Source organism: Macaca thibetana, chromosome 6, assembly GCF_024542745.1.
Source record: "Macaca thibetana thibetana isolate TM-01 chromosome 6, ASM2454274v1, whole genome shotgun sequence".
Classification (NCBI taxonomy): Eukaryota; Metazoa; Chordata; class Mammalia; order Primates; family Cercopithecidae; genus Macaca; species Macaca thibetana.
Window position 1 is genome coordinate 176,336,301 of NC_065583.1, and position 26,820 is coordinate 176,363,120.

At 50.9% G+C, this 26,820-nt stretch overlaps 3 protein-coding genes and 1 pseudogene across 4 annotated transcripts in view; 2 read left to right on the forward strand and 2 right to left on the reverse strand.

The window, feature by feature from the left end:
• CCDC127 (coiled-coil domain containing 127) overlaps positions 1 to 26,820 on the forward strand; it is a 417,207-nt gene that overhangs the window by 217,801 nt on the left and 172,586 nt on the right. The gene's annotated exons all lie outside the window — the stretch shown is intronic.
• Positions 1 to 26,820, reverse strand: part of EXOC3 (exocyst complex component 3) — a 145,060-nt gene that overhangs the window by 44,482 nt on the left and 73,758 nt on the right. The gene's annotated exons all lie outside the window — the stretch shown is intronic.
• AHRR (aryl hydrocarbon receptor repressor) overlaps positions 1 to 26,820 on the reverse strand; it is a 112,623-nt gene that overhangs the window by 14,099 nt on the left and 71,704 nt on the right. Inside the window, exons 5-6 of the mRNA XM_050795374.1 lie at positions 9,987 to 10,076; positions 996 to 1,125 (exon numbers count right to left, since the gene is read on the reverse strand). Of these exons, the coding sequence (XP_050651331.1) occupies positions 996 to 1,125; positions 9,987 to 10,076 (220 nt within the window). The remainder of the gene's footprint in view (positions 1 to 995; positions 1,126 to 9,986; positions 10,077 to 26,820) is intronic.
• On the forward strand, positions 19,640 to 20,919 carry LOC126957445 (translation initiation factor IF-3, mitochondrial-like; annotated as a pseudogene).

Below are 26,820 nucleotides of genomic sequence, written 5' to 3' on the forward strand. Positions count from 1 at the left end.
TAGTGGCCAAGGGGCGTGGTGGTGGGAGAAGCCAAAACACACAGGTCACACGCACAACTGCATGCGCAGAGCACGCAACAAACACACCCATGGCTCTCATATGCAAGGTCATGTAAACCCTATCACTGCGCGCACCTCATGCGCCCAGCATCCTTCTAGACGTCGCTCGGACAAATTTTGCCTTCATCATCCCTTGCCTTTAAAGTACATGCGCATGCACGACGATGGACCGATGGTTTCATCTTGCTTGTTTTTAGCTTTATAAAAGGGTCTTCCATGTAGGTGCCTGGGCTTTGCTGTTTGATTTAAGGTCAATCATACTGTCACATGAGGTAGTGGTGGAAACTTTTCGTGAATTATTTTAGGCTTCTGTGGATATATGTGAGAGAACCCAGGAGTCACCCTCTGCACAGGACCCCAGGCAGGTGTCGCCTCTCCTCAGAGCCCAGATGCAACTGTCCCAGCAGAGCCCCTGCCTGTCATTGCCTGTCAAGGAGCTCCACACCTGCCAGACTCATCTTACCAGTCAGAGCCACAGGGAGGTTGGGGGCAAGCCCTGTGCAGAGGTCTTCTGTGAAAAGGGGCAACCGACTCTGAGTAGCAACCATCTTTCAGGGACTTTTATCGGATAACTCTAGTATGAAGCAAAGAAACTTCCTGGCAGACATGAGACTTGAGGGGAGTTTGCAAAACAAGAGGCCAGGACTGCAGCTCGTGATGAGGTGACAAGAATGGCGGTGACCTCAAGCCTGGCAGAGCCCAGGCAAGCAACCAGGAGTGAAGCACACTCGAGCCACACGGAGCTGGTGCAGCCCAACCAGAGGACAGCGAGGGACACGGGAGGAGGTCTCTGAAGAAAGGTGAAATGTGGCGCTAAGGTCAATGTGGAAGGCAAAGCACACCAAGAAGGCACGACAGGGTCATTTCCAGAGGCAGTGACGTGTTATGTGACCTGCTCTAGGTTTTGGTGACTCACTTGGACCCCAGACACCCACCTGTCTCCAAGGGCGGGGGCTGCCCAAACACCACCTGGGGAGGGTCCATGGCCCAGTGGAGCTGCCGGCAGAAGTCCTGGCGGTCGTCCACGTGGATGTAGTCGTAAATGTTCTGGTGCATGACGTCTGTCTGAAATAGCGCAGCAAGGTTATTTCAGCCTTACCCCAAGTGGCTTTACACACTTTATTCCACTGATGAGTAACCGAAAAACTTCCACTCCACTTGTCAAAGCAAGTCACAGCCACAGGGAAAGAATCCCACTGAAAAGACAGCACTTGACCCCGAGCCCCCGCTCCCTCCTGGGAAGACGCCTGTCTGAGTTGCCTGGAGCACCTGCCCATCCGTCTGCCCACCAAGTGGTGCCCACATCCAGCCTTTGAGGGCAAGCGGGAGGCTAAGAGATGGGCATCTTCTGGGCCACAGACACTGTGGGGCCAAGACATCCACTTTCCTGTCGACTTAGACTCTTTGTGACTCCGTTTCCCATCACTTCACATCTTATGGTTGGTGGTTTCCTCCTTCCTGACACCCAGGCCTCAACCTTCACCCACTTTCATGAAGTCTCAAGGACAGTTCACAGGCCTCTCTCTAGTCCGCTATCCTTCCACCTGCTCAGAAGCAAATCTGGGCCTTGACATAGAGGCTGACCCTCACAGGCACCCAGGGTCCATGTCCGGCGACAGAGGCTGACACTGTGTGCCACGAAGACTGACTTCAAGGGGGACCCAACTGTCACCACTGCCCGTGAGCGTGTCTGCGCCTGAGGAAGGCCGGCCATCCCACCACCCTCTCCCTTCTCCTAACTGAAGAAAGTCAGGCATCTGCACCTGCAGCCTGGCCCGCACACTCCCACCCCGCCCCCGAATAATTAACCCTGCCAGGGGCTGCTAGAACCTCAGGACTCTTTCAGGGTGACCTAACTCTAAGTGGCATTTGTTATCATGATAATAACCAAGTGGTTCTTCCTAACTGGAGGGGAAGCTCCTTAAGAATCAAGACTTCAGAGGAACATAATAAACTCACGCTAAAGGGACGAGCATCTTCAGGCAACCCAGTGGGAAGGACCCGCGGGGCTCCCGGAACAAGACGAGACACAGCCTCAGGAGGCTGGCAGGGGGAGGCCCTCACTCAAGGGCCTGGACTCCAACCGCCTGTGCCTCCGCAGTTCCCTTCTGAGAATGCGCTGTCACGGCGAGCCGAGTACAGAGAACAGAGACCCCTCGGGGTGAAACGGGCTGCGCCAGCCTCCCCCCAGTGCACTCCTCCGGGCTCTGCCATCATACAGAGGAACGGAGACCCCTCCAGGTGAAACGGGCTGCGCCAGCCTCCCCCCAGTGCACTCCTCCGGGCTCTGCCATCATACAGAGGAACGGAGACCCCTCCAGGTGAAACGGGCCGCGCCAGCTTCCCCCCGACCCCGTGTACTCCTCGCGGCTGCCTTCAGGGCCTTTCTAAGGACTCGTAACTGGAGAGTAACCTAGGCCAACAAGCGCCCAATCAGGAACACACAGTTGGGTGAGTCACCTTCAAGAAAACACCCCGCGGGACCCCACCCAGATGAGGCCACAGGGCGTCGCCGGCACCCGCAAGGCTGTTTCTGCCTCTGAGTCGGGCGCCCTCCGTGTGGGGGCTGGTTCTGCGCCGCGGACTCCACGTGGAGGGAGGGTACCCGCCAGCATCCCCCTGCCCGGCATCGGCATCGCGACCGTGAGGCAGCTGCTGAACCGCGGGATGGGCGCTGTGCACAAGGAGGCCCTGGGTCTGCAAGGGCCTCCTGACCGGCACAGCCGGGCGCCAGCCGCAGCCTCCCAGGCGGGGAAGCTCCTCTTCCAGTTAAGGCTCGAACACTCCAGCGGCTGCACCTTCTGGCCAGTGTTTGTCCTTTTCCTCTTTATCTTTTAGTCACTGCGGTGGATAGGCCATGCTTCTTGCTACGGTTTCAACTTTCCAAGTCCTGAACCATAAGAAGGACCATCTTGTATATTTCACGTGTTCAGCAGTGCCAGCGTGTGTGGCGTGTGTGGGTGCGCGGGTGCCTGCGTGAGTGCGTGCGTGCGTGCATCCGTGGGTGCGTGCGTGCGTCCCTGGGTGCGTGCGTGCGTCCGTGCGTGCATCCGTGGGTGCGTGCGTGCAGGGGCGCGTGCGTGCGTGCGTGCGTGCGTCCGTGGGTGCGTGCGTGCATGGGCGTGTGCGTCCGTGGGTGCATGCCTGCGGCCCGGAGGTGTCTCTTTCTGGAATCCCCACTGAGCTGTCCAGCTGCCTTGCCCAGTCCTTTCTGGGCCGCCTTTCATGCAAGGTGTCCCACTGCCATCCTGCCCTCCTGATGGACACCACGAGGCCCAACCCACCGTCCTCTCTGCGTGGGGAGGGCTTTTTCCTGAGAAATCTTTCCTCATAGATCTAGCTCTGCTGTTACTTCTGGAAACTTCCATCATGCCCTGAAGCTGTCTGTGGTGTGAGCCAGGACTCAAGACCGGCTTCCTCCTGCAGGGATGCAGCTCGCCCAGCGCCTGCAGCGCCGCCTCCATTCAGCTGCCAATGCCCCGGCAGCCAGTGTCTGGTGAGCTCCTCCCAGCCTCAGGGCTCCCTCTTTCTCCTTGACTTCCTGTTACCAGGGGATTGTCTTCCTAGGGCTCTGTTAATTCAGGGGCTAGGAAGCAATGCGGGGTTTAGGCTTCCATCCCATCCTGTTCCACGAAAACAGGATTTCCCAAACCCAGGACTTCACAGCTCTCTTATCATCAAGTAGCCACAGCTCCTCCTTTAGTGTTCACTCCGGATACTGGAATATTTCGCAATCAAAACCCGCTTCTCCTCCAGGAACTGCACGGTTCTGCTGCTCTATGGCGGCAGCCTCAGGGCCCGTCAGAGGGAGCTTAGCTACATAACCACCATGGCGTCCCCTACCGCGGCGTCGCCTCTCCTGTTTCCGCAGGGTCTCCAGGCTGAAGGATGCAGCGTGTGAGAAGTTTAACAAATACACATCCACAACCCGATGGCCAGAAAAGGGGATCCACAAGGAACGTTTCAGAGTTCTTATCCAAACCACTCTACCTCTGGGTTCCACATCTTCCAATCCACGTTACACCCGGGCATACGTAACACAAATCCACGTTCCACCCAGGCATACGTAACACAAATCCACGTTCCACCCGGGCATACGTAACACAAAACCAAGGAAACAAAGACCCAGGTTTCTTTCCCCTTCTGAGTTAGAGATCTTACGACATTTGTTTCACAGCTTATGGAAAATGGTGTGGGGACACTTCCGGTAAATGGGGCTGGCAACAAACAGAAACACCAACCCCATCAGCTCTTGCCGGCCAGCCTGTTGGTCCCCGTGCAGTAAGAGCTGGGCACCTTGGAGGGCCCCGGCTCTGCCAGGACAATGGGAAACACGGCTCCAAACACTCCTGTGTGAGCTCTGACATGTTTTAGTGCCAGCTTTTTAAAACTGAAACGCAGAGGAACCAGTGTCCAGAGGCAACCGACATTCCCCTTACACTTGCTGCCATCCCTAATTTCTTCATTTATAAATGTTGCTTAAAAGACTAAAACTCCCAGCCAGGCACAGTGGTTCATGCCTGTAATCCCAGCACTTTGGGAGGCCAAGGTGGGCGGATCACTTGAGGTTGGGAGTTCAAGACCAGCCTGGCCAACATGGTGAAGCCCTGTCTCTACTAAAAATACAAAAATTAGCCAGGTCTGGTGGCGCACACCTGTAATCTCAGCTACTCAGGAGGCTGAAGCAGGAGACTTGCTTGAACCAAGGAGGCAGAGGTTGCAGTTAGTCAAGATTGTGCCGCTGCGCTCCAGCCTGGATGACAGAGCAAGACTGTCTCAAAAAAACAAAAAAGAAAAAAAAATTCCCATTCCTTTTAAAAAATAGATGCTTGTCCTCAGCCCCAACGGCCCCAGGCAAAGACTTATTTCCCAGTAGAAGAGAGAGCCTCCTCCATCTTTGCGGTCATGGTCAGGGTGAGGCACACGAGGTCATCTGCAACCATGGTCACGTGGCTGGCAGCTGCTGCTTCACCTGGAGCCCTCACTCCCTGCATGTTGGGAATCCGGCTTTGTCATTGCAAGGCCTGGTGCCCCAAGCCCAGCGGTCCTGGGACTTCTCCAACTCACCAGTCACCAAGGCCTGGGCTTGCACCAGAGACACATGGCAGTGCTGGAGGCCTGGGTGCACCTGCTGCATGGGCACCCGGCTGTCCTCACAGTAGCTGGTGCTGCACCAGATCATGAGGCCCTGCATCTTCCGGAGCTCGCTCGCTCTCCAGTTCTTCACCGCGGAGTGCGCCTCCTCCTGCACCAGAGCAGCCGCAGCCCCGTGCTGGCGACCCCATGCTGCCCCACACCGAAATGGTCCTCGCATGAGTTTCCACAGGCAACCCTGAGCTTTGTAGGCCCCCGGAAGGTGAACCCCCAGCACCCTCCCTGAGCAGCCCCAGGCCTGCCCGAGTGCCTCATCCATCATCTCCAACCCCGCAGTCAGGTAACGAAAGGGAATTCAACAAGTGAGAAAGGGCTGCTGCTCAAGACAGGCGTGCGCAGCAGAGCTGGAAAGAGTTCTCCAACTGAGGCAAATCTGAAGACAGGGTGAAACGTAAATCCTGTTTAGGTTGAGGAAACAAAGTTCTGTGTTTTAATCATCAGTGTGGCATGTCTGCCCTAAGTCTGTCTTAATCTTTTAAAGTCTGATTCCTACAAAGTGACATCAAGATACACGGTGGGAGAAGTGGGAGGGGGAGAGCACGACATTAACATTATCCAAATCGTACAAAAACAAACCCTCCTTTCATCAAGTACAGACAGTCTTTATTTTAGCTTTACACCACCACTTAGGGAGTTTAGAACAAAATCATTTCCAATTTTAATATGCTGCTCACTCTAGCAGCTAACATTTTTACCTTTTTGTGCAAAAGCTTGCACACATCGGCTAACCATGCCTGTGGGATTCTAACTGCTCTGATTGACGAGCTCTAATGTTTGAGAGAACGAACAACTTCTTGAATCAACAAGTGGCAATGGCAACTAAAATATACACCTAAAGCCATTTATTCCTCACTAAGCTTGCTGAGCTTGAAGACACTGAAATCATGCACTCACGCTGTGACCGGGAATAATTGGTTCCTGACTTTTTGTAAAGCGTTTTGCACAATAAACTCACACAAGCACAAAGCTGTTCTAATATTTTCATGAGATATTTTGCATAAACTAGAGACAATGCCTGATTTAATGGCATTTGGAACCAATTTCCTCACAATCAAGGCGAAACTTTTTTTCTTTTTTTAACTTCTCATGCTTGGGGGGAAATGACCAAGCGCCAAGAAAACAGAAAGCCCAATTAGCAAAAGCTCTGACCTGGAATCAGAGCTGCTCTGTACGGCACCTGCCCCTGTCCCCAGAGCCGAACCCCGGAGTGAGACCATCGAGCCATGGCTAAAGGCAGCGGCTCTGGGTGCGACTGGAGAACTCAGGGCAGCTCAGGATGCAGTGACTAGAGTTGACGGTGATTCTGAGCATGCAAAAGGCAGAGCAAGCGGCCGTCTCTAGACTCAGGCCCTGCACACACAGACCACGCCGAAGCTGCTCTGCTTAGGTTGACAGAGTCACCGAGCCACACCTTCATGTCTGCCCACGTCCTGTCCTTCGAGTGCTCCCCTGTTCAGTGAAGGATGCACCAAAGCCCAGCAAACGCATACGGACTCACTCCACAGCTCTCTGCGTGTAAAGGAAAAATCCCACGGGCAGCTCCATGGGATTGGAGCACAGAAGATGGAGATGAAGAGAATGCCGGGTGGCTACCCAGATGCTCGTGCCATCTGTGGGAATGAGGGACCCACCAGTCGTCACTCCAGGTCCCCTCTCATAGGGCACGTCAGGAGATGAAAGTGCCCCAACTACAGACACCAGGGCACACTCAACAAAGCCTGTGGTCACGCGGTGTCAACAGCAGCCGCCTAGAGTGATGTCCCTCTGTGGTGGGAGACGCAGCGCCCGGCACCAGGGCTTTTTCCAGCACTCCCCTGCTCAGTGGCCCTGTGGTCTGGCCACAGCCTGGCAGGCAGACACCGCTGCTGGCCATGGTGTGGGCACAGGAAATGAGGCTCAGAGCCATCGAGGTCGCTACTGGGACAGCAGAGCTGTGTCTCCAACCTGCACTGCGTTCCCAACAGGACAGTGGCCTGGACACCCCTTGGCAGCCATGCCCACTGCACGGTGCTTCCTCGCCCTGCACACAGCCATGTCCCCCTGCGTCCTCCACTAGGGCCGGCCCAGGTGTGCTGACGAGCTGCACCTTCACGTGGACGCTGGGGGAGAGGCCATCCGGAGGAGGCATCCAGTGTGCAGAGAGAGCCACGGTGCAGAAAACAAGCTCACTGCAATGAGCCCGGCGGTCACACGGTCCCTGCAGTTCACAGGGAGACCGGCCTGGGCTCAGAGGCAGGAGGTTGGACTTAGGGGCAGACTAGAGGAGCTGCTTTGCAGAGTCACCAGCAGGCAGCAGTGACTTCAGCTGTGGGGAAATTCAAAATCCTGGCTCTCATGGAAACTGGATAGAACTCTGTGCAGCCTCAGGGCCTGGGCAGACATGAATTCTAATGACTTGTCAGGGACTAGTGTGGGTGAGCGGGGTGGTTTGTGGCTTCCACTGACTGCTGCCCTGCACAGCCCCTAAAGGCTTCCCACCTGACCAGGGGGATTCAGCCGTAGGCTTCCCACCTGACCGGGGGGATTCAGCCCCTAGACTTCCCACCTGACCGGGAGGATTCAGCCATAGGCTTCCCACCTGACCAGGAGATTCAGCCCCGAGGCTTCCCACCTGACCGGGGGATTCAGTCCCGAGGCTTCCCACCTGACCGGGGGATGCAGCCCCGAGGCTTCCCACCTGACCGGGGGGATTCAGCCATAGGCTTCCCACCTGACCAGGAGATTCAGCCCCGAGGCTTCCCACCTGACTGGGGGGATTCAGCCCCTAGACTTCCCACCTGACCAGGAGATTCACCCCCGAGGCTTCCCACCTGACTAGGGGGATTCAGCCCCAAGGCTTCCCACCTGACGGGGGGATTCAGCCCTAGGCTTCCCACCTGAGCAGGGGGATTTTTCACTTTAATCACCCCATGTGCTGCCTCTCGCTCGGCGTGAATGCTGGCTCTGGGACCATTTCCTCACAGGCAGAGGTGCTGGGCACTGCAGGGGGCAGGGCTTCCCCTGGGGCCTCCCGCTCCACTGGTGTGCACCCCGCAGTGTCACAGCTTCCCCCAGCGCCCAGCAGCCTCCAGGTGCGCATCTCACCTGGGTCCCAAAGGGAAGCTTCCTACCAGCCAGCCCTGGCCTGAACATCTTGGGAACTTCTCCACTGCCCAGGTCATGGCCCCAGCCTGTGCCACCGAGGGTCTGGCTCTCAGCCTCAGTGGGGCTGGGGTTTCCAAGATGGCCCCTGCCTGGGCCCTGTGCACACTGCTGACCTTCTGTTGCTGTATCTGTGTCCTCAGAGTCCTTTTAGTCCTTTGTTGCTGAGCTGGTGCTACTGGTTAACACTTCCTTACACTAAACCCATCGTAAGTCTTTCTATATAAAACTGTTCAAATTTCTGCAGAGTTTCTGTCTCCAGACTGAACCCTAATACACAACTCTCTATTTTTCAAAGTTTTGTTTTGATCTTTCTCAAACATATCTGTTATTTTTTTCATCATATGCTGTGCTTTCTTTATACTGCTGCTTTTATCTTTTATTGTTTTAAATCTGTTTGTTTGCCAGTTTCCTTTGGACGGCTTTGTTCCTTAAGTTCTTCCAGGAATCAGGGTTTGTTTACCTGTCTGCTGGCTCCTGCTCACCATCTATGGCTTCCTTGGGTTTATTACTCGCACCGTGAGCTCATCTGCAGGGTGGGTATTTTTGTGGGATTGGCTTGTGAAAGTGCAGATAAAGGGCCCCATTTTTGCTTCTTTGGGTTCTCCAGTCATCTCATCAGTCTGCAGTATGCCTGAGATCCAGATCCTGGGAGTCCTTGCCGTGCAGTGGGAGAAATCTTAATTCTACAACCGGCATCTGATTTTCCGTGAGGGACCCCAGCTCCTTTCGAGACAGAAAAACAGCTCCCTTGCTCCCCTCCTGGCCTCGAGTCAGATTTGTTTGTTTGTTTGTTTGAGACGGAGTCTCACTCTGTCACTCAGGCTGGAGTGCAGTGGCTCGATCTCACCTCACTGCAAACCTCTGCTTCCCGGGTTCACGCTATTCTCCTGCCTCAGCCTCCCTAGTAGCTGGGACTACAGGTGCCTGCCACCACACCTAGCTAATTTTTGTATTTTTAGTAGAGACAGAGTTTCACCATGTTGGCCAGGCTGGTCTCGATCTCCTCACCTGGTGATCCACCCGCCTCGGCCTCCCAAAGTGCTGGGATTACAGGCGTGAGTCCCTGCGCCTGACCGGGTGGGATTTTTTTATCGTACCTTTTCCTGGGTGAGTTACCCTTCCAGGGCTTGGTATCTGACGAGGCCTCAACCCCATTCTCGGCCTGGAAGTCTGGAGTCATCCACCTGGGGCTGACTGGGCAGCACTCCAAGCGAACCACTCCCACGTCAGGAAGGGCATTTCCAGAACAAGCTGTGTCCTGAGTGCACCGGGAAGACGTTAAGACGTTGACTGGGAGTGGATGAACGGGATGGCGCTGCTGGGGCAGGGGACCTAGCGGAGTGCCCGAGCCAGAGGAGACCAGGCTGCTGTCCGGGCGCCGCGGCTCCCTTAGACCAGAACACCCCGACACTGAGCGGCCTCACCCCGAGACCCCGAACCCAGGCTGGAAGAAACACTGCCCTGGACAAAGCTGGAGTGTGGAGATCTTTATCTGGTAAGAGTTCAGAGTTCAGTGATAGGACAAACCCGATTTTAGACATTTGTCAAACCTTGAAGACAACAAACATTTACAAAGGGAAGAGAGCCTAGCACTTAACAGACTGGAGGGTTATTCTGGTTTCATTTACCTGATGGAAGCCCAGATAGTCCACGATCGTTGCTGACGCATAAAATATCGTCCCTTCTGCACTCACGACCAGAGCAAAGCCATTAAGAGACTAGAAGAAAAAACAAAAAAAAATCAAATTGGCTCACCCAAAATGAAAAAGTGCAAGCATCATTTGCTTAAATTTTCAACAATATTCTTCTGTTTTGTAGTCCATATTCATAACCTCTAGAAATGCCCACTTTTTGTTTATTTATTACCATTTTGTCACAGGCTCCAAGTTAACAGGCAACATGAGAAGGTAGCCATGGTTTACACGGCCCCTTTTCTTTTTTTTTTTTTTTTTTTTTTTTTTTTTTTTTTTTTTTTGAGACGGAGTCTCGCTCTGTCGCCCAGGCTGGAGTGCAGTGGCGCGATCTCGGCTCACTGCAAGCTCCGCCTCCCGGGTTCACGCCATTCTCCTGCCTCAGCCTCCCGAGTAGCTGGGACTACAGGCGCCCACAACCGCGCCCGGCTAATTTTTTGTATTTTTAGTAGAGACGGGGTTTCACCGTGGTCTCGATCTCCTGACCTTGTGATCCGCCCGCCTCGGCCTCCCAAAGTGCTGGGATTACAGGCGTGAGCCACCGCGCCTGGCCTCCCTTTTCTAATAAATATAAAATTATGTGTTATAAAATATGCACCTTGTCTTGGCGCGACAGTGAGACTTGGTACCTAAGACAAGGCAGGAGCTCTCCGTTTTCCTCTGCAGACGTTTCCCCCCATGTACCTCCTTCCACACACTGTCTGGAATACTCTTTGCTTTTCTAAGGATTTTTATTATGAAAAATGTTGAACTCCATCGACCAGCCTGGCTAACATGGTGAAACCCCGTCTCTACTAAAAGTACAAAAATTAGCCGGGTGTGGTGGTGCACACCTGTAATCCCAGCTACTTGGAAGGCTGAGGCAGGAGAATTGCTTGAACCCGGGAGGTGGAGGTTGCAGTGAGCCGAGGTCACACCACTGCCCTACAGCCTGTGCAATGGAGTGAGACTCTGTCTCAAGAAAAAAGAGAGAGAAAAATATTGAACTCCATCAGTGTTTTTCTGCATCTACTGAAACAATCACAATTTTTATTTTGTGTGTGATTGACAGATTTTCTGATGGTGCATCATTCTTGTACTTTATGAGGTAAGCTTCTTTAATCATGACTTTTTAATATGCTCTTGGAATTGATTAATCTCACTTAGGGGTTATCCATCTATGTTTAAACTTGGCCTGTAGTTTCTCTGCGTATTTTGCACACGGTATACACAACCATCAAGACATGAGTCACTCCTGCCCCTTTCCTTCCATTCTCTGGACCCACTTAAGATGAGGGTGATGTGCTTCTGGAAGGCCTGGTCCACCTCACTCTGAAGACCCTCTAGTGTGGGCACATTTTGCGGAGATGGTAGATGAAACGGGGCAGATTTTAACACCACGTTGATTTATTTATTGTTAGTGTATGCAAGTTCTTTATTTTTTCTTACATTAACTATGGCATCTTAAAATACTTTCTAGAAATTCATTTCATTTTGATGTTAAATTCAGCCGTGTATGTTATTCACAATATTTGTATGATTATTACATCTTAGTTACAGCCGTAACTATTGTGGGATTTTGGAGGGAGCAGATGGAGAAGGCAAGGATGTGGCTGTGCTGTGCTTGATGTGACGTTTTCCTTTATTTGAGAAGCGAGCCGCGCAGCCCCACCCTGCAGCAGCTTCCCGGGGCCGTCACTGGTGAGGATGCAGGAAAGACGGTGGCCTCTGAGCCGCAGGATCTGTCCACGGCAGCAACGGCCGCTGGCACTGAGCAAGCACAGGCTACCAGGTGGAATGTCTCGCCCAGTCTCACATCCTGCGTGAGGCAGGGGTGAGGGGGCAGAGTCACCTGGACACGGCTTTCATAAATGTTTCCATCTGTGTCTTTAAAACACAGACATTCGGAGACTCCCATGATGTTTGTGGCTATCAGCCGTATATTATACACTAATTTCCTCAAATCTGGACCATGTTGGGTACTTTTATTTTCCTTTCTTTTTCTGAAATCTTTGCCAATTTGAAAACAGATATATTATTTTTGAAAAGAGATAAATTATTTTACCGTTATAGTTTTCATTTCTTTGATTACTAATGAGATTGAAACACATTTCCTACATTCACTGGTAACTTGTATTTCTTCTTTGGTAAACTGCCCTATGTATGTCATGTGCTAATTTTTCTATTAGGGTTTATAAATATCAATTTCTAAGAGCTTTTGAAATACCGGTATTGAAGACTCCCAGGCAGCCAAGGATAATGGCAGTTACCTAAATCCAAATTCCCCCCGCACATTCCACAAAATGATGGAGAATGGTAAGAACAAGTGCGGCTACACAGACCCAAAATTGCATCATAATGAGGACACAGGAAGTGTAACAAACTTCCAATTGTACACAAGCAAAAGAGTCAGCATCAAATCCCAGTGAGCTTAAAATGACTGTTTCAAAAGTATGTAGTCCCTCCTCAAGAAACTAGAGAGAGAAGAGTCAGTTAAATCTAAGGTAAGGAAAAGGAAAGAAAAAATAAAGGTAAGAGTCAAAAATCCATGAAAATGGCTTAGAACAGTCAAATAATAGAGACCATTAACAGAGCCAAAACTCGAATTTTTGAAAATTTTGAAAAGATTAATAAAACGGATAATCTGCTAGCAAGACTCACCAAGAAAAAAAAGAAATCACTGACACCAGGAGTTTAAAAGTACATCACTACAGGTCCTACAAATATTAAAAGGATAGCAGGAAAATACTAAAAATGATAGTTAACACATTAAACAATTTAAGTGAAACAGGAAACACTCCTTGAAATATGCAAATTAACAAAAGTGATATAAGAAGAACTAGAAAATCTAAATAACCTAATATCTATTAAATAAATTGAATTTCTAAACAAAACTTTCCCACAAAGAAAACTCCAGGCCCCAATCAAAAAACATAAAATACCTAGGAATAAATCTAACAAAAGATGTGCAAGGCTGGTATACTGAAAACAATGCAACATCACTGAGAAAATACCTGAATAAACTAAGAGATATACGGTGTTCCTGGACTGAAAGGCTCAATGTAGTTAGGATTGTCCTATCTCCCTAAATTGATCTGTAGATATAATGCAATCCCAATCATAATTTTAAAGGTTTTTTTTTTTTTCTTTTTATAGAAAGTGACAAGCTGATTCTCAAATTTTTATGGCTGGGCGTGGTGGCTCATGCTTGTAATCCCAGCACCTTGGGCGGCCAAGGTGAGAGAATTGCTTGAGCCCAGCAGTTCAAGACCAGCCTGGGCAGCATAGTGAGACCCCATCTCTACAAAAGACAAACAACAAAAACTTTAAAAACTAGCTGGGCATGGTGGTGCACACCGGTAGTCCCAGCTACTTGGGAGGCTGAGGTGGGAGGATTGCTTGAGCCTGGGAAATTGAGGTTGCAGTGAGTTGAGATCACGCCACTGCACTCCAGCCTGAGTGACAGAGTGAGACTCTGTCTCTACAATAATAAAATAATAAAATAGTTATGGAATTGCAAAAGAACTAGCCTTGCTAAAGAAATCCTGTTAAGCCGGGCGCGGTGGCTCAAGCCTGTAATCCCAGCACTTTGGGAGGCTGAGGCGGGTGGATCACGAGGTCAGGAGATCGAGACTATCCTGGCTAACATGGTGAAACCCCGTCTCTACTAAAAATACAAAAAAAAACTAGCCGGGCGTGGTGGCGGGCGCCTGTAGTCCCAGCTACTTGGGAGGCTGAGGCGGGAGAATGGCGTGAACCCGGGAGGCGGAGCTTGCAGTGAGCCGAGATCACGCCACTGCACTCCAGCCTGGGAGACACAGTGAGACTCCATCTCAAAAAAAAAAAAAGAAAGAAATCCTGTTAAAAAAAAGAACAAAATTGTGGAAATTATTTTGACTTCATGGCTTCCTATAAAGCTCTGGTCAGCAGGACAAGGTCAGGCTAGACAAGCTGACCCTCAGCCAAGGCACTAGGTCAGTCAGTGGGGAAGGAAGGTCTGAAACAGCGTGGCTGGGACAGCTGGAGATTCGTATGGAAAAATGAACCCCGACTCCTATCTCATGCCACACACACAAAATTAACTCAAGACCTATGACAGACACAAACACAAAGCCCAGAACCACAAAGCTTCCAGAAGAAACCCAGGAAATGCCCTCACGAGTTTGAGGTCGGTGGATCTGGGTAGGATACAAAAACCCTAACCTGTAAAGAAAAAACTTGATAAATTGGGCTTTATTTTAAAATGCCCGTAAAAAATGAAGAGATAAGCCACAGAGAAAAAATATGCACAGCACATTGATAAAGGACTTTATCCAGAATCTATAAGAACTGCTACAAATCAACAATTTTAAAAAAAAAATTTTAAACAATGGGACAAATGTTTGCACAGATACTTTACCAAAGAGATAGAGTAACACCCATCATACACATGAAAATACACTCGGCATCCTTAGCCACCAGGGACGTGCAAGTTAAAACCTCATCGAGATGCTGCTCCACACTCCAGGGTGGCCACTGTCAGAAAGACCGACAGTACGGAATACTGAAGGGCGAGAGTGTGACTGGTGGGAATGTAAAATGCTACAGTCACTTTGGAAAACTGTCCTGCTGTTTCTCATAAAGGCAAGTGCACATCTGCCCTACAACCCAGGAGTTCCAGCCTTAGTATTTCATCAAGGGAAATGTGCACGTTCACAAAAAGCCTGGAACAAGGATGTTCACAGTGGCCTTGATCATAATAATCAAAAGCTAGAAATAAAGCTGGTTTATTTCTAGCAACTATCAAATGGATAATGGATAATGGATAAATGAATTGCAGAATAATTATAAAATGGAATACTGTTACACAATTAAAAAATTTTTAAACCTACTGATTATGCAAAAACATTAATGAATTGCAAAAACACTACGTTAAACAAAAATCAGATGCAAAAGTTCATTAACTTAAGAGTCTATTTATATGACACCTAAGAACAGGCCAAACTAATCTACAGTAATAAATATCAGAAAGTGGTTCCCTGGGTGTGGCAGAGGGCAAGTGATTGAATAAAAGTGGGAGAAAGACCTATATACAAATACATTTGAAAACCTAAAGTATATATTTCCCTAGGAAAACATAATTTATAAAAATTGACTCCATTAGAGATAGCAAGCTTAAAAGATCAACTCCTGTAGAAGGAATAGAGAAAGTTATCAAGGGATTACCCCCACAAAAATGCACCTGGCCCAGATGGTTGTAACATGGAATTCCACCAAATCTTCAAAGATCAGATAATTTCAATGCCCCGTAAATGGTTCCAGAGCACAGAAAGTGAAGGAAAATTTCTAGTCCTTTTAAGAAGTGTAACATTGACACTTAACTCTGATATGGAGAGTAAATTAAAAAAGAAAATGACACACCAATATCACCTTTGAATATTGATGCAAATGAGCTAAACAAAATATTAAGAAATAGACTCCAGTTTCACATTAGGAAAATAATGCACCAATAACCAAGCAGATATAATCCAAGGATGAAAAGTTGGTTCAGTATTAGGAAGTCCATTAATGTAATAGACCATATTTACAGATCTGAGGGGAAAAATGATTATCTCCGTATATGGTGAAAAAGCCCTCAATGAAATTCAACAATTATTCCTGAAAAAAAAGAAAAAGGCTCGAGAAAATAGAATTACTGAATACCTTCTTCACAGGTAACAGGTGTGTGTGTGCACCTCATTCCTAAGGCAGCGACTTCATAGGGAGATACTCCAGGTGTTTCCAGTAAGATCAAGGAACAGGGGTTCCCACCACCACCCATACAAGGGGTGCAACTATGGCCTCCAGCATGGCACCCACTGTGGCCTGCCACGTGCTTTTGTAAACCCAGCCTCACTGGAACACAGCCATACCCACGCGTTTATTCACTGTCTATGGATACTTTTGTACGACAACCGCAAAGTGGGGTGCCAAGGGTGGAGACAGCCCAGCCCAAAACGCCTAAAATATTCGCCATGTGGGCCTTTAAAGCAGCAGCCTGCCATCTCCCTCCCACGGCATCGGACATGGTATTGCAGGTATGGATTGATGCAATTCGACATGAAAAGTCAACAGGACGTACAACGACTGGGGAGAAGTGAAACTGTCTCTCTTTGCAGACAACATCATAGTACATCTGGAAAACCCAGGAGAATCCATGATAAAATAACCCAGATAAGGCCGGGCACGGTGGCCCACGCCTATAATCCCAGCACTTTGGGAGGCTGAGGCGGGCAGATCACCTGAGGTCGGGAGTTCGAGACCAGCCTGGCCAACATGGAAAAACCCCGTCTCTACTAAAAATACAAAATTAGCTGGGTGTGGAGGCACGTGCCTGTGGTCCCAGCTACTAGGGAGGCTGAGGAGGAAGAATGGCTTGAGCCTGGGAGGTGGAGGTTGCAGTGAGCCGAGATCGTGCCACTGTGCTCCAGCCTGGGCAACAAGAGTGAAACTCTGTCTCAAAAAAATAAAATAAAATAAAATAACCCCAATAAAATAATTCAGTACAAAATTAACATACAGATATCCATAACCTTTACAAACTAGAAAACGGCCAGATTAGGATACACAATCGTAGATAAAGCCCCATTTACAAAAACATCAAAGAAGCTAAAGTACTTATAAATAAACTTAAGACGTGTGCAAAACCTATATGAAGAAAACTTCAGAACATCTCCAGAGGCACAAAAAATTATATGCGAACAAATGGGAAGACACACCTCAATCTTGCATAATTATATTTGAACAAATGGGAAGACATATCTCAATCTTGCATAATTATATTTGAACAAATGGGAAGACACACCTCAATCTTGCATAATTATATTTGAACAAATGGGAAGACACACCTCAGTGCGCAAGATGAGTCAACATCCTACAGACGCCTGTTCCTCCTGAGTGAATCCATCAATATGCTGTAATACTAATTAATAAACATAGCATCAAACTGATTACGCAGCTGGTAGGTTTATACTAAATATGAAAATAAATATGCAACAATAGCTACAAAAGCACAGGAAGAAAAAAAAAGCCAGAAGACAGGAGCATCTTATTCAACATCTAAGAAATACTGTCAGTCCTCTATAATTAAATCGTGGAGCATGAACAGACACATCAACCAATGGACTAGAATGGGACGTCCGGAAACGGGTCCAAGCAGAAATGGAAATTTGATGCCTGAAAAAGCTGTCACCTCAAATCACTGGGACAGAGATAAGCTTTTCAATAACTGGTGCCTATATTAAGAAACATTATTATTGCCTGTTTAATCAGGATCATCTACAAGCTGCCACTCTCCTCCTTTAGTATATTAATTTGCTAAGTTAATTTTATGGGTATTTCCCAACATCGGAGTCTCACCTTACTCCTCGACCACTGTAACTGCAGCGGCCCGTGCTTTTATAACACAGATGGGAGTCAGTTGCTATTATTTTATCTGGAATTGTTTTGTGCAGTTTCACAGGGGAGAAGAGGCTGCGTTTCTCCTTTGAGCTGCCTGCATCGTATTTTTGCACCAGCGTTTTCCTAACCTCTCAGAATTAACTGAACAGCTTTCCATCCCTTTCTAGGCTCTTGAATGGCTTAACCAGCTTGAGTATTTTCTGTTTCTTAATGTTTTCCTGAAATACGCTTCTAAAAACAAGTGGACCAGACACCTGATCCCCCTTTATTTTGAGACAACTTTCCATTCTTCCTTACCAGTGCAATTATGATTCTGTTCAGAGTAGTTCACTCACACAAAAATGTGCCTCCCAGCCTCCCACGTGGGGTGATTTAGCCCATGAGGTAGGGGCTGGGGATTGGGGACGCTCTTCTCCTGACATGGGGCGATCCTGGTCTGGTCCCTTCATATTCCTGCAAGAAATGCAGACAAAAGGCAGCTCACAGAGCCATTGGCTGGAAGGAAGCGGGGCTGGGGACAGCAGAAGGGGCCCGAGTGCCCAGCAACACCGTGGGCCCCTGGCCCAAGCCCAGCTGTGGCAGGTTCCCATCCACACTGCAAGAGGCTTCTTCTGGGCAACACCTTTCCTTTCCTGTTTTCTCCCTAGGTTTTTTTCCCCAGTTAATTTTGTTGTAGAATTTCTACCTTCTTCAGGTGGCTGTAGAGCGTTTCACACATCTGTGTCTATCTTGTTGGCTGTCACAGGTGTGGGAAGGTTGAACCACTATCCAGGGTCCAGTTCAAACCAGAGGCTGCGTGTTCTTCCCCAGATGCCATCACACCACGCCTGATTCAGGAGGAAAGCCACACCAGAAGGATGCAGCCTCAGACCTAGAGGCTTGCTGGGCTGCAAAGCCACGTTTTTCGATCAGTAAAGTCTCCAAAAAGAAAAGTCACAGGTGCCGTGAAAATACAAAATAAACGCTTGTCAAAGATCAACTCAACAGTGGGTGAGGGGAGCAGTAAGATGTTATGACCGACGGAGAGAGCGGAGGAGCTGGTGGTCGCAGGCGGCGGGACAAGGCTGCTGGAAAGTCAGGTGCCGGCGACCCGAAGGCCCTCTCTCCCACCGACCTGAAGGGTGTGCCGCCCGCTTGGTTCTGGATACAGAGGTGCAGGTGCCAGGTGATGACTTCACAATGGGATTTGAACTCTGTGTTGAGCGTCTGAACAAGAAACCCAAGTCTCACAAAGCACCTCCCACTCGGAGGAAGACGTCAGGAAGCCCCTGCCCAGCTGTCACAACAAAACAGCGGGCAACACCGCAGGCTGCTCCATGATGACAAAATAGGCCAACACTTTATATGGTTTGGCGTCAGACAAGAAGCCCGTCGTTACCAGTCACCCTGAACTCCACCATGTTTCTAGAGAGGGAAATTGACCCCACAGGACATCTGCATCCATGGGAGCCTCTAAGGAGCTACCACAAACTGCGGTATTTGTACATATTCATTCCCGTGCAGCTCCGAGGAAGAAGGTTGGTTCCATACTAACGTCTTTGGGTCACGAGCAGAAAGTCTGGTGAATCTGCCTGGACCCGTTCGGGGCTATTTACAAGCTCTCGGTTTGCCCAGATTTCCCCGAGGGGCTCTCTTCTCAGACCTGCTGCATTTCTCTGGGGGAGGCGGCTATGGAACACTTGAGACTTAGCTGTTTATGTCACTGAATAAAGGATCCAATGCGTCCACGGGAAGATCCACAGAAAGGAAATCACTGTTTTCCTCCCAGTAACTGGATTAATCAGCCCGACATGAAATGGACCCTGCAGGGGGTGTGAAGACAGCCTCATGCCAGCCTCCCCGAAACGGACTGAGCCCGCTACTCGAAGGCACGGAGGAGGAATGGCAGGTGGTGCCTGCCGGCAGATTAGCAAGCTGGATAATCATCTCACCATGTCCTGTGCTGCCTCGGATTTTCACCTAAAAACATGACACCTTCTCATCCAGCCTCCCGCCAGCTGGAAGAAATCTTTCTTGGAGGATTTTTGGGGACTTTAGTTTTAGCTCATGTGACCAGGCTGGGACCCCCAAGGTGTCAGACATCCTTGTCCCTCGTATTACTGACCCAACCAAGAGAGTGAATTTTTATGACAGTTTTTTCCAAACTGTAAAAAAGTTTTAAAATTATAATAAAATATACATAACATAAAAATGATCATTTTAGTACCAATCGCCTGCCCCGCACAGGATGGCTGCTCTTTTTCTAAAGAGGTTAACGCTACAAACCGTAAAGTCTGAAAATAGTTGTGTTAGATGTTTTGGTAAACACAGTGTGCAAAAGACAGCACCCCACAGTGGTCCCCTATTGCTTCTGCCCCAAGACTCTCCTTCCTAAAGCATGCAAAAGCCTTTAGTACCACTGAAGACACCCAGAGTGAAGGAAAAAAGAAAAAAAAGAGTGAAACAGCTTTTAGTAACACTGGAAGAAAAATTAGCGAATTATTCAAGTATTTGATGAGAAGGGTAATGATTTGGGAACATGCATGGAGCAGATGTGATTAGACTCATGGATGAGCGAGAGCTGCGACGGGTTCAAAGGAGCCTGCAGAAGACAGCTCACGACAGGAATGCAGACTCACCAGGAACGGCGGAGGCTGAGTGAGATGGAGAACGGTAACCCCAAAACTGGACCAGCCCTGACAAAGGAACTGACTGTTTCTTCAAATGCTGGACAACATGATTTGGACGCAAAGACTAAACAGATTCAGCCATAGATTAATAAAAACACCAAGTTTGAATAACTATAAAGAAAGGAGAAAATGTAGATGAGTCAGAAAACAAAGTGGAGGGCCGGGCGCGGTGGCTCACGCCTGTAATCCCAGCACTTTGGGAGGCCGAGATGGGCGGATCACAAGGTCAGGAGATCGAGACCATCCTGACTAACACGGCGAAACCCCGTCTCTACTAAAAATACAAAAATTAGCTGGGCGAGGTGGCGGGCGCCTGTAGTCCCAGCCACACGGGAGGCTGAGGCATGAGAATGGCGTGAACCCAGGAGGCAGAGCTTGCAGTGAGTGGAGATCGCGCCACTGCACTCCAGCCTGGGCGACAGAACGAGACTCCGTCTCAAAAAAAAAAAAAAGAAAAAGAAAAAAAAGAAAATAAAGTGGAGGAGATATTTCATCCAATACCCCAGACCGTGCCTAGGAGATACTTCATCCAATACCCCAGACTGCACCTGGGAGATACTTCATCCAACACCCCGAACCGCGCCTGGGGGATATTTCATCAAATACTCCAGACTGTGCCTGGAATAGCTCCATTCTCATCTAGACCACGAGCTGTTCAAGGAGGAAAAGTTTTAATGTGCGTTCTTCGTCCTTTGAGCAAAAAGGAAGAGAAGGCGTATCAAGAAACTCAAGAGACTCAGGAAAGAGACACTTTGAACAAAGACCATGGAAATGATAAGGAATCCAATGTTCTGCATCAGTAATTTTAATAAAGACAAATATGCTTCTGAAAGTAAAAAAAAAAAAAAAAATACAATTTTAACCATTTTTAAGTGGTTAAGTGGTACTTTTTTTTTTTCTTTTCTTTTCTTTTTTTTGAGGCAGAGTCTTATTCTGTCACCCAGGCTAGAGTGCAGTGGTGCGATCTCGGCTCATTGCAACCTCCCCCTCCTGGGTTCAAGCAATTCTCCTGCCTCAGCTTCCCGAGTAGCTGGGATTACAGGTTTGCACTCGCCACCACACCCAGCTAATTTTTGCATTTTTAGTAGTGACAGGGTTTCGCCATGTTGGCCAGGCTGGTCTCGAACTCCTGACCTCAGGTGATCCACCCGCCTTGGCCTCCCACAGTGCTGGGATTCCAGGCGTCAGCCCTCGTGTCTGACCTAAGTGGTTAAATTTCAATCCTTTTGAGCTCAGCGGCCTTAAGCACATTCACATCGTTGTGCAACCATCATGACCATCCACCTTCAGAACACTCCCACCCTCCCAAACCGAAACTGTCCGCATTAAACACGTGCCCCCACTCCCCTCCCCAGCCCCGTGCGTCCCACCCGCTTTCTGCCTCTGTGAATTTGCCTCCACTGCGGACCTCATCTGAGCTGAATCAAGCAGGCTTTGACTTTGTTTCACTCGGCAGGGTCCTCTAGGTGGATCCAAGCCACAGCGCCTGTCCATTTCCTTCCTTCCTTTTTCAGCCCCCTCCCGACCCCACCCCCCGCCCCTGGTAACCATCAACTCTCTGTTTCTATGAGTTCCACTTTTTCAGGTTCCACATATGAGTGAGATCACACAGAACTGTCTGTCCATGACTTACTTCACTCAGCGCCATGTCCTCCAGGCTCATCCGTGGTTTGCAAATACCAGGATTCCCTTCTTTTTCTGGTAAAATAGTATTCCACGGTGTAGACACAGAACATTTTCTTTACCTGTGCATTCACTGGTGGACGTGCACGCTGTCTCCACGTCCTGGCTACTGCGGCCACTGCTTCGACAAGCACGGGGGCAAGGGAGTCTCTGATTCTGATTTCAGCTCCTTTGGGTAAATGCTCAGCAGAGGCACTGCTGGGTCACACGGAAGTTCCATTTTTAATTTTTCGAGGAAGCTCCATGCAGCCTTCCATCGTTCTACACTAATTTACATTCCCGCCAGCAGTGCACGAGTCCCCTTCTCTCCACACCCTCGCCAACGACTGCCTTCATCTTTTTGAAACAGCCATCCTGATGGTGCAAGATGAGCTCGCTGACGGTTTCCATTTGCACTTCCCCGTACCTGGTGATGCTGAGCACCTTTCCACGTACAAGCCGGCCATTCTGTGTCTCCTTTGGAGAAGCATCTATCAGGTCCTTTGCCTGGTTTTTAATCGGGTTGTTTTCTTACTCTTGAGTTGGCTGCGTTCCTTATGTATTTGGGGTCTGTGCCGCCTGTCAGACGTATGGTTGGCAAATGCGTCCTCCCATTCCGTAGGCTGCCTCTTCATTCTGTGGATGGTTTCCTTTGCTGGGCAGAAGTTTTTCAGTTTGGTGTGGTCCTGTCTGTGTAGTTCTCTTTTACTGCCCCACCGTTTTTAAGGCTGAATACTGCCCTCTGTAGGTAGATGCCGTATCGTGCCCACCCGCCCACCTGTCAGCGGAGGCTTGGTTGCCGCCTTGCTTTGGCTGGGAACACTGCTGCTGCGGCTGCACTTCCAGAAGGAAGATATCTAAGGCTGAAATCACTTCACGACACTTCGCTCTTCCCTGCAATCCCCAGCTGGGATAAAAGGTGACTCAGAGGCTGTGGTGAGGGTTAAATCACACTCTGTGTCCCGCAGAGCTGGCATCCTGTGGAACGATGGTGCCAGGCACACTTGACCTGCGTTTTGCCACCGCACCTGCCTGTGCTGGGTTCACAGCTTCACCTTGGAACTCCTAGAGTTCTTGTCCTGCCTGGAGATGACCGTGGGGAGTATCCACGAGGGCCCAGGATCATCCCTGCCTGTGCTCAGCAAGATACGGGCCCTGGGCTGGTGCCAATGGAGGTCACGGACTTCGTGGCCACGGAGGGACCACGGGCCAATCCCACCCCCTTCCCATGTGGTGATGCAGACACCGGGCAACCCAGAAAGCCTGGCCCAGAGCCGGCACCCATGGCGTCGACGCCCTTCTGTATGGCGGCTCCCATCTTAGGGGTCAGCAGCTGTGTCCGGAACTGGGGGACCCAAACCACCACTGTGCCTCAGGCTGGCACCCGCCCCTCAGACCCCTGCAGCCCCTCCCTCCCCTGGGATTTAGGCAGAGACAGGGTGAGATGACGTGGGGTGCACCAAGGGGTCATTAGAAAACAGGTGAGAACGTGAAGCAGCCGTGGTCGTGTGGCCTGGGGGGTGTCTGCTGAAAGGCAACGGAGTTGCCATCAGCCGCCTGCTCTGAGCCGGGCAGTGGTGACACTGAGGGGCCTCGCTCCGGCCTGCACAGGCTGGGGGGGTGCACAGGGCCTCGGGTCCTCCGCCTCCAGCCCTCCTGGCACTGCCGGGAAGGGTCTGTGCCCGCCAGCTCCTGCTACAGCTTTTCCCAATTCAGCGGTTGCCACATACTGATGATGTCCTACTAATAATAGTTCAAAGACCAAAGACATTTTCAAGGCTTGAGTATATAAAATGTCTTCTTGAAAAAGATTTTATGAGATTAGTCACAACCAAAAGCAACCTTAATTTTAACTCACAAGGCAGAATTTTTTTTAAAGACCATAAAATGCTGTTTGCTGTGTCATATGGATTCAATATCAGATTGACTTCTGGTCCAGCACTGTCACGCCAAATACTTTTACACATGTGGGCCCATCTTTCAAATATGCATCTCGAGAGTCTGTTTGTTTTCTCTTCCTCTGCCTTTCTAATCCTACAAAAGTTTTTTTTTTTTTAACATGGTCCATGGAAAATGAGATCACTTTTCCAAATGGAAAAAAGGATTTGGCTCTAAGGTTAAGGCTGCACTTTTTTTAAGGGGAAAAAGATCACATCTATGTGCTGTTACTGAACGTCAGGAAACGGCACACCTGCCACTTCGCAAGAACAACGGGGCAGGTGAGGCCGGGGCAGGTGAGGCCAGAGCCTGAGGACGGGGCAGGTGAGGACGGGGCAGGCGAGGCCGGAGCCTGAGGACGGGGCAGGTGAGGCCGGAGCCTGAGGCCGGGGCAGGCGAGGCCGGAGCCTGAGGACGGGGCAGGCGAGGCCGGAGCCTGAGGCCGGGGCAGGTGAGGCCGGAGCCTGAGGACGGGGCAGGTGAGGCCAGGGCAGGTGAGGCCGGAGCCGTGCTCTTCCCCAGGCACCACAGGGAACGGGGCAAATGTTCTGAGAAAGCCGGACTTCTTCTGTCAAAACCTTTAAATATCCTGATCTCTTACAGTTCCAGGGCAGAAAAAAATAGCCGGCAAGTACTTCAAAGATTATTTTTGTCAAGGTCACGGCAGAGGGAAAATGAGGGAAAAGGAACAACCCTCCACAGCCCCCTGGCTGCCCCTCCTTGGAGTAAAGGGAAGTTGGGAGCATTGTGCTCCCCTGAGAGCCGTTGCCACGGTTACGGAGCCACAACACGGCGGCTAGTCACGCGAGCGGGCACCGGGCGGGCGTCGGGGCAGCTGGCCCGGCCTCCTGGAGCCAGATCACTCGCAGGGGCCGCTCCATGGGGCTTGCGTGCGTGCGAGGCAGCGCTCTGGCTTGGGGAGCTGAATAACTGGCTGTTTATAGATCCCACAAACAGTAAACGCAGCCTTGACTCTTCCACCAAGCAGCTCCAGCGTTTGAAAACAGTTCTTGAGAATGCAGCTGGTGGTTGGCCGGATGGCCACAGAGCGGGAGGCCGACTGAAGCCCCGGGGCCCTGGGAGAGCAGGCAGACGGCGGCCCCCGGGCAGTCCCTCCTGACGCCCACCGCAGCCCCGGCCCACCGCAGCCCCGCTCGATTAACCCAGTGTCCTGGGCCCCCTTCTGCCTGAGAGAGACCAGCCTGTGTCGATGCTGCCTCCGCCCTCGCCTTTGCTGTGGGCCCTTAGCCAGTTAATTCACCTCTCTGGGCCTTGGTTTCCTCCTGTGGAAGACGGAACGGCGACAGTGAGCGTCTGTGAGGGCGTGGTGAGCAGCAGCACCAGGCACTCTCCAGTGATCAGGGCAGCACCCGCTGTCACTGTGACTGGAGGGCAAACGGCTGTGCTGGGCAGGCAATCTGATGTCTAAAGTTGATGTCATTTTCTAGAGAACAAAACTTAGGTTTTTAAAACTGGGATCTGCTTTCTGAATGCAAACACCCGAGTGTGAAACTTACTTCACCAGAAGCAGAGTCACAACTCATAAACAAACGCAGCTGACGTTTTCACAGTGAATCTCCCTGCGGAAGCTCCAGGCCCATCCTGCCGGGGTCCTGGTGGTCGGGGAGCCATCCCTGCTGATCCCTAAGCCTGGGACCCTGCGCCCTGGGTGTGTCCTGCGCCACCAGCCCTGGCCTCGGAGACCTTGGGGCCAGAGCTGGCCTGGGCCGTCCCTCTGCACCCGCAGCTCCACACCCAGGAGAGCCCGAGGGGGCTCCGTGCTGACCTGGCTGCCTCAGAGCAGACAAGGAAGGTGGCTTGGGGATAAGAACCACCTGGTAGGAAACCAATAGTAAGACAGCTGCCGTGAGGCCAAGAGGTGGGCATTGAGCGGGAGCTGCGGCTGCTTGGTCCTCAGGAGGAACGAGGTACGCCACGGTGGTGCTGAGCAGGTTGCCGGTGGGGTTCGGGAGGAACGAGGTACGCCACGGTGGTGCTGAGCAGGCTGGCGGGGGGGTTCGGGGTGCACCAGTGACCTCGGGTGGGGAAAATCCACCCAGAACAGACCGGGGCGGCTGCTGAAGCCAGGGCCACACACAGACCCACAGTTCACTGAGGGCCACTCACAGCCTCCGGAGCCTGCAGGACCCAGGCCTGGGGGCAGAAGGCCCTGCAAGCCCCAGCCCTTCTCACACGAGCCCATCCGTGACGACGGCACTGCCTCCTCCTAGTGTCGGCAGCTTAAAACGGAGTCGCAGCCAAGCGGGTGCAACCCCGCTCACAGCGCATGGCACCTGAAACCCGGGCTGGCACAAACACTCCCTCCACCAGGGAGGCCCAGGACCCTCACCCGTGCTGAAGTCGCCCGCTGGGCAGAGCCTGGGATGCAAAGGTCCAAGCCCAGCTGAGCCGAGGGCAGAGCAGGGGCCAAGTGAACACCACTGAATAGAGCTCTGTGTACCTGGCTCAGTGACCACAGATGGTCAGGGGCTAACTGGACAGTCAGGGGCTAACGCGGACGGTCGGGGCTAACGCAGATGGTCAGGGGCTAACGCGGACGGTCAGGGGCTAAGGTGGACAGTCAGGGGTAAATGGTGGAGAGTCCTGGGGATGTAAAAGTCACAGAGAGCCCGATGTGCGTCCCGGACACCTGCAGCGGCCTCCGAGGGGGGCGAGGAGCTGGGCACTCTGACCCCGCTGTGCAAGGGTCCCCAGCCTCCCAGAACTGGCCTGGGCTGTGGATGGGTGGGAGAGGCGGGCTGCGGTCGGGGAGAGGGTGGGCAGGTGGGTGCAAGGGGAGCTGGGCTACCCTCCCACTGTGCCCACTCTCAGGCCGGTTGCGGGGCCGGCACACTTCCTCCCTAGTGAAGCCTCTGGCTATGCCTTTGTTTATTGAATACGTCTCATGAACTCCTGAAACGAAAGCCACTTCCAAGGAGTTTCGGAACATCAGGCCCAGCAGCGACAACAGACGGTAAAACGTGGATTCTCTTAGCAGAAAGGCCGAAGCAGCCGCAGAAAATGCCAGGCCAGGAGAGGAGGCCGAGTGTGTTCTGTGGGGCTTGTGGGACAGTGCCCAGAACAGAGCTAGGAGCAGGCTCAGG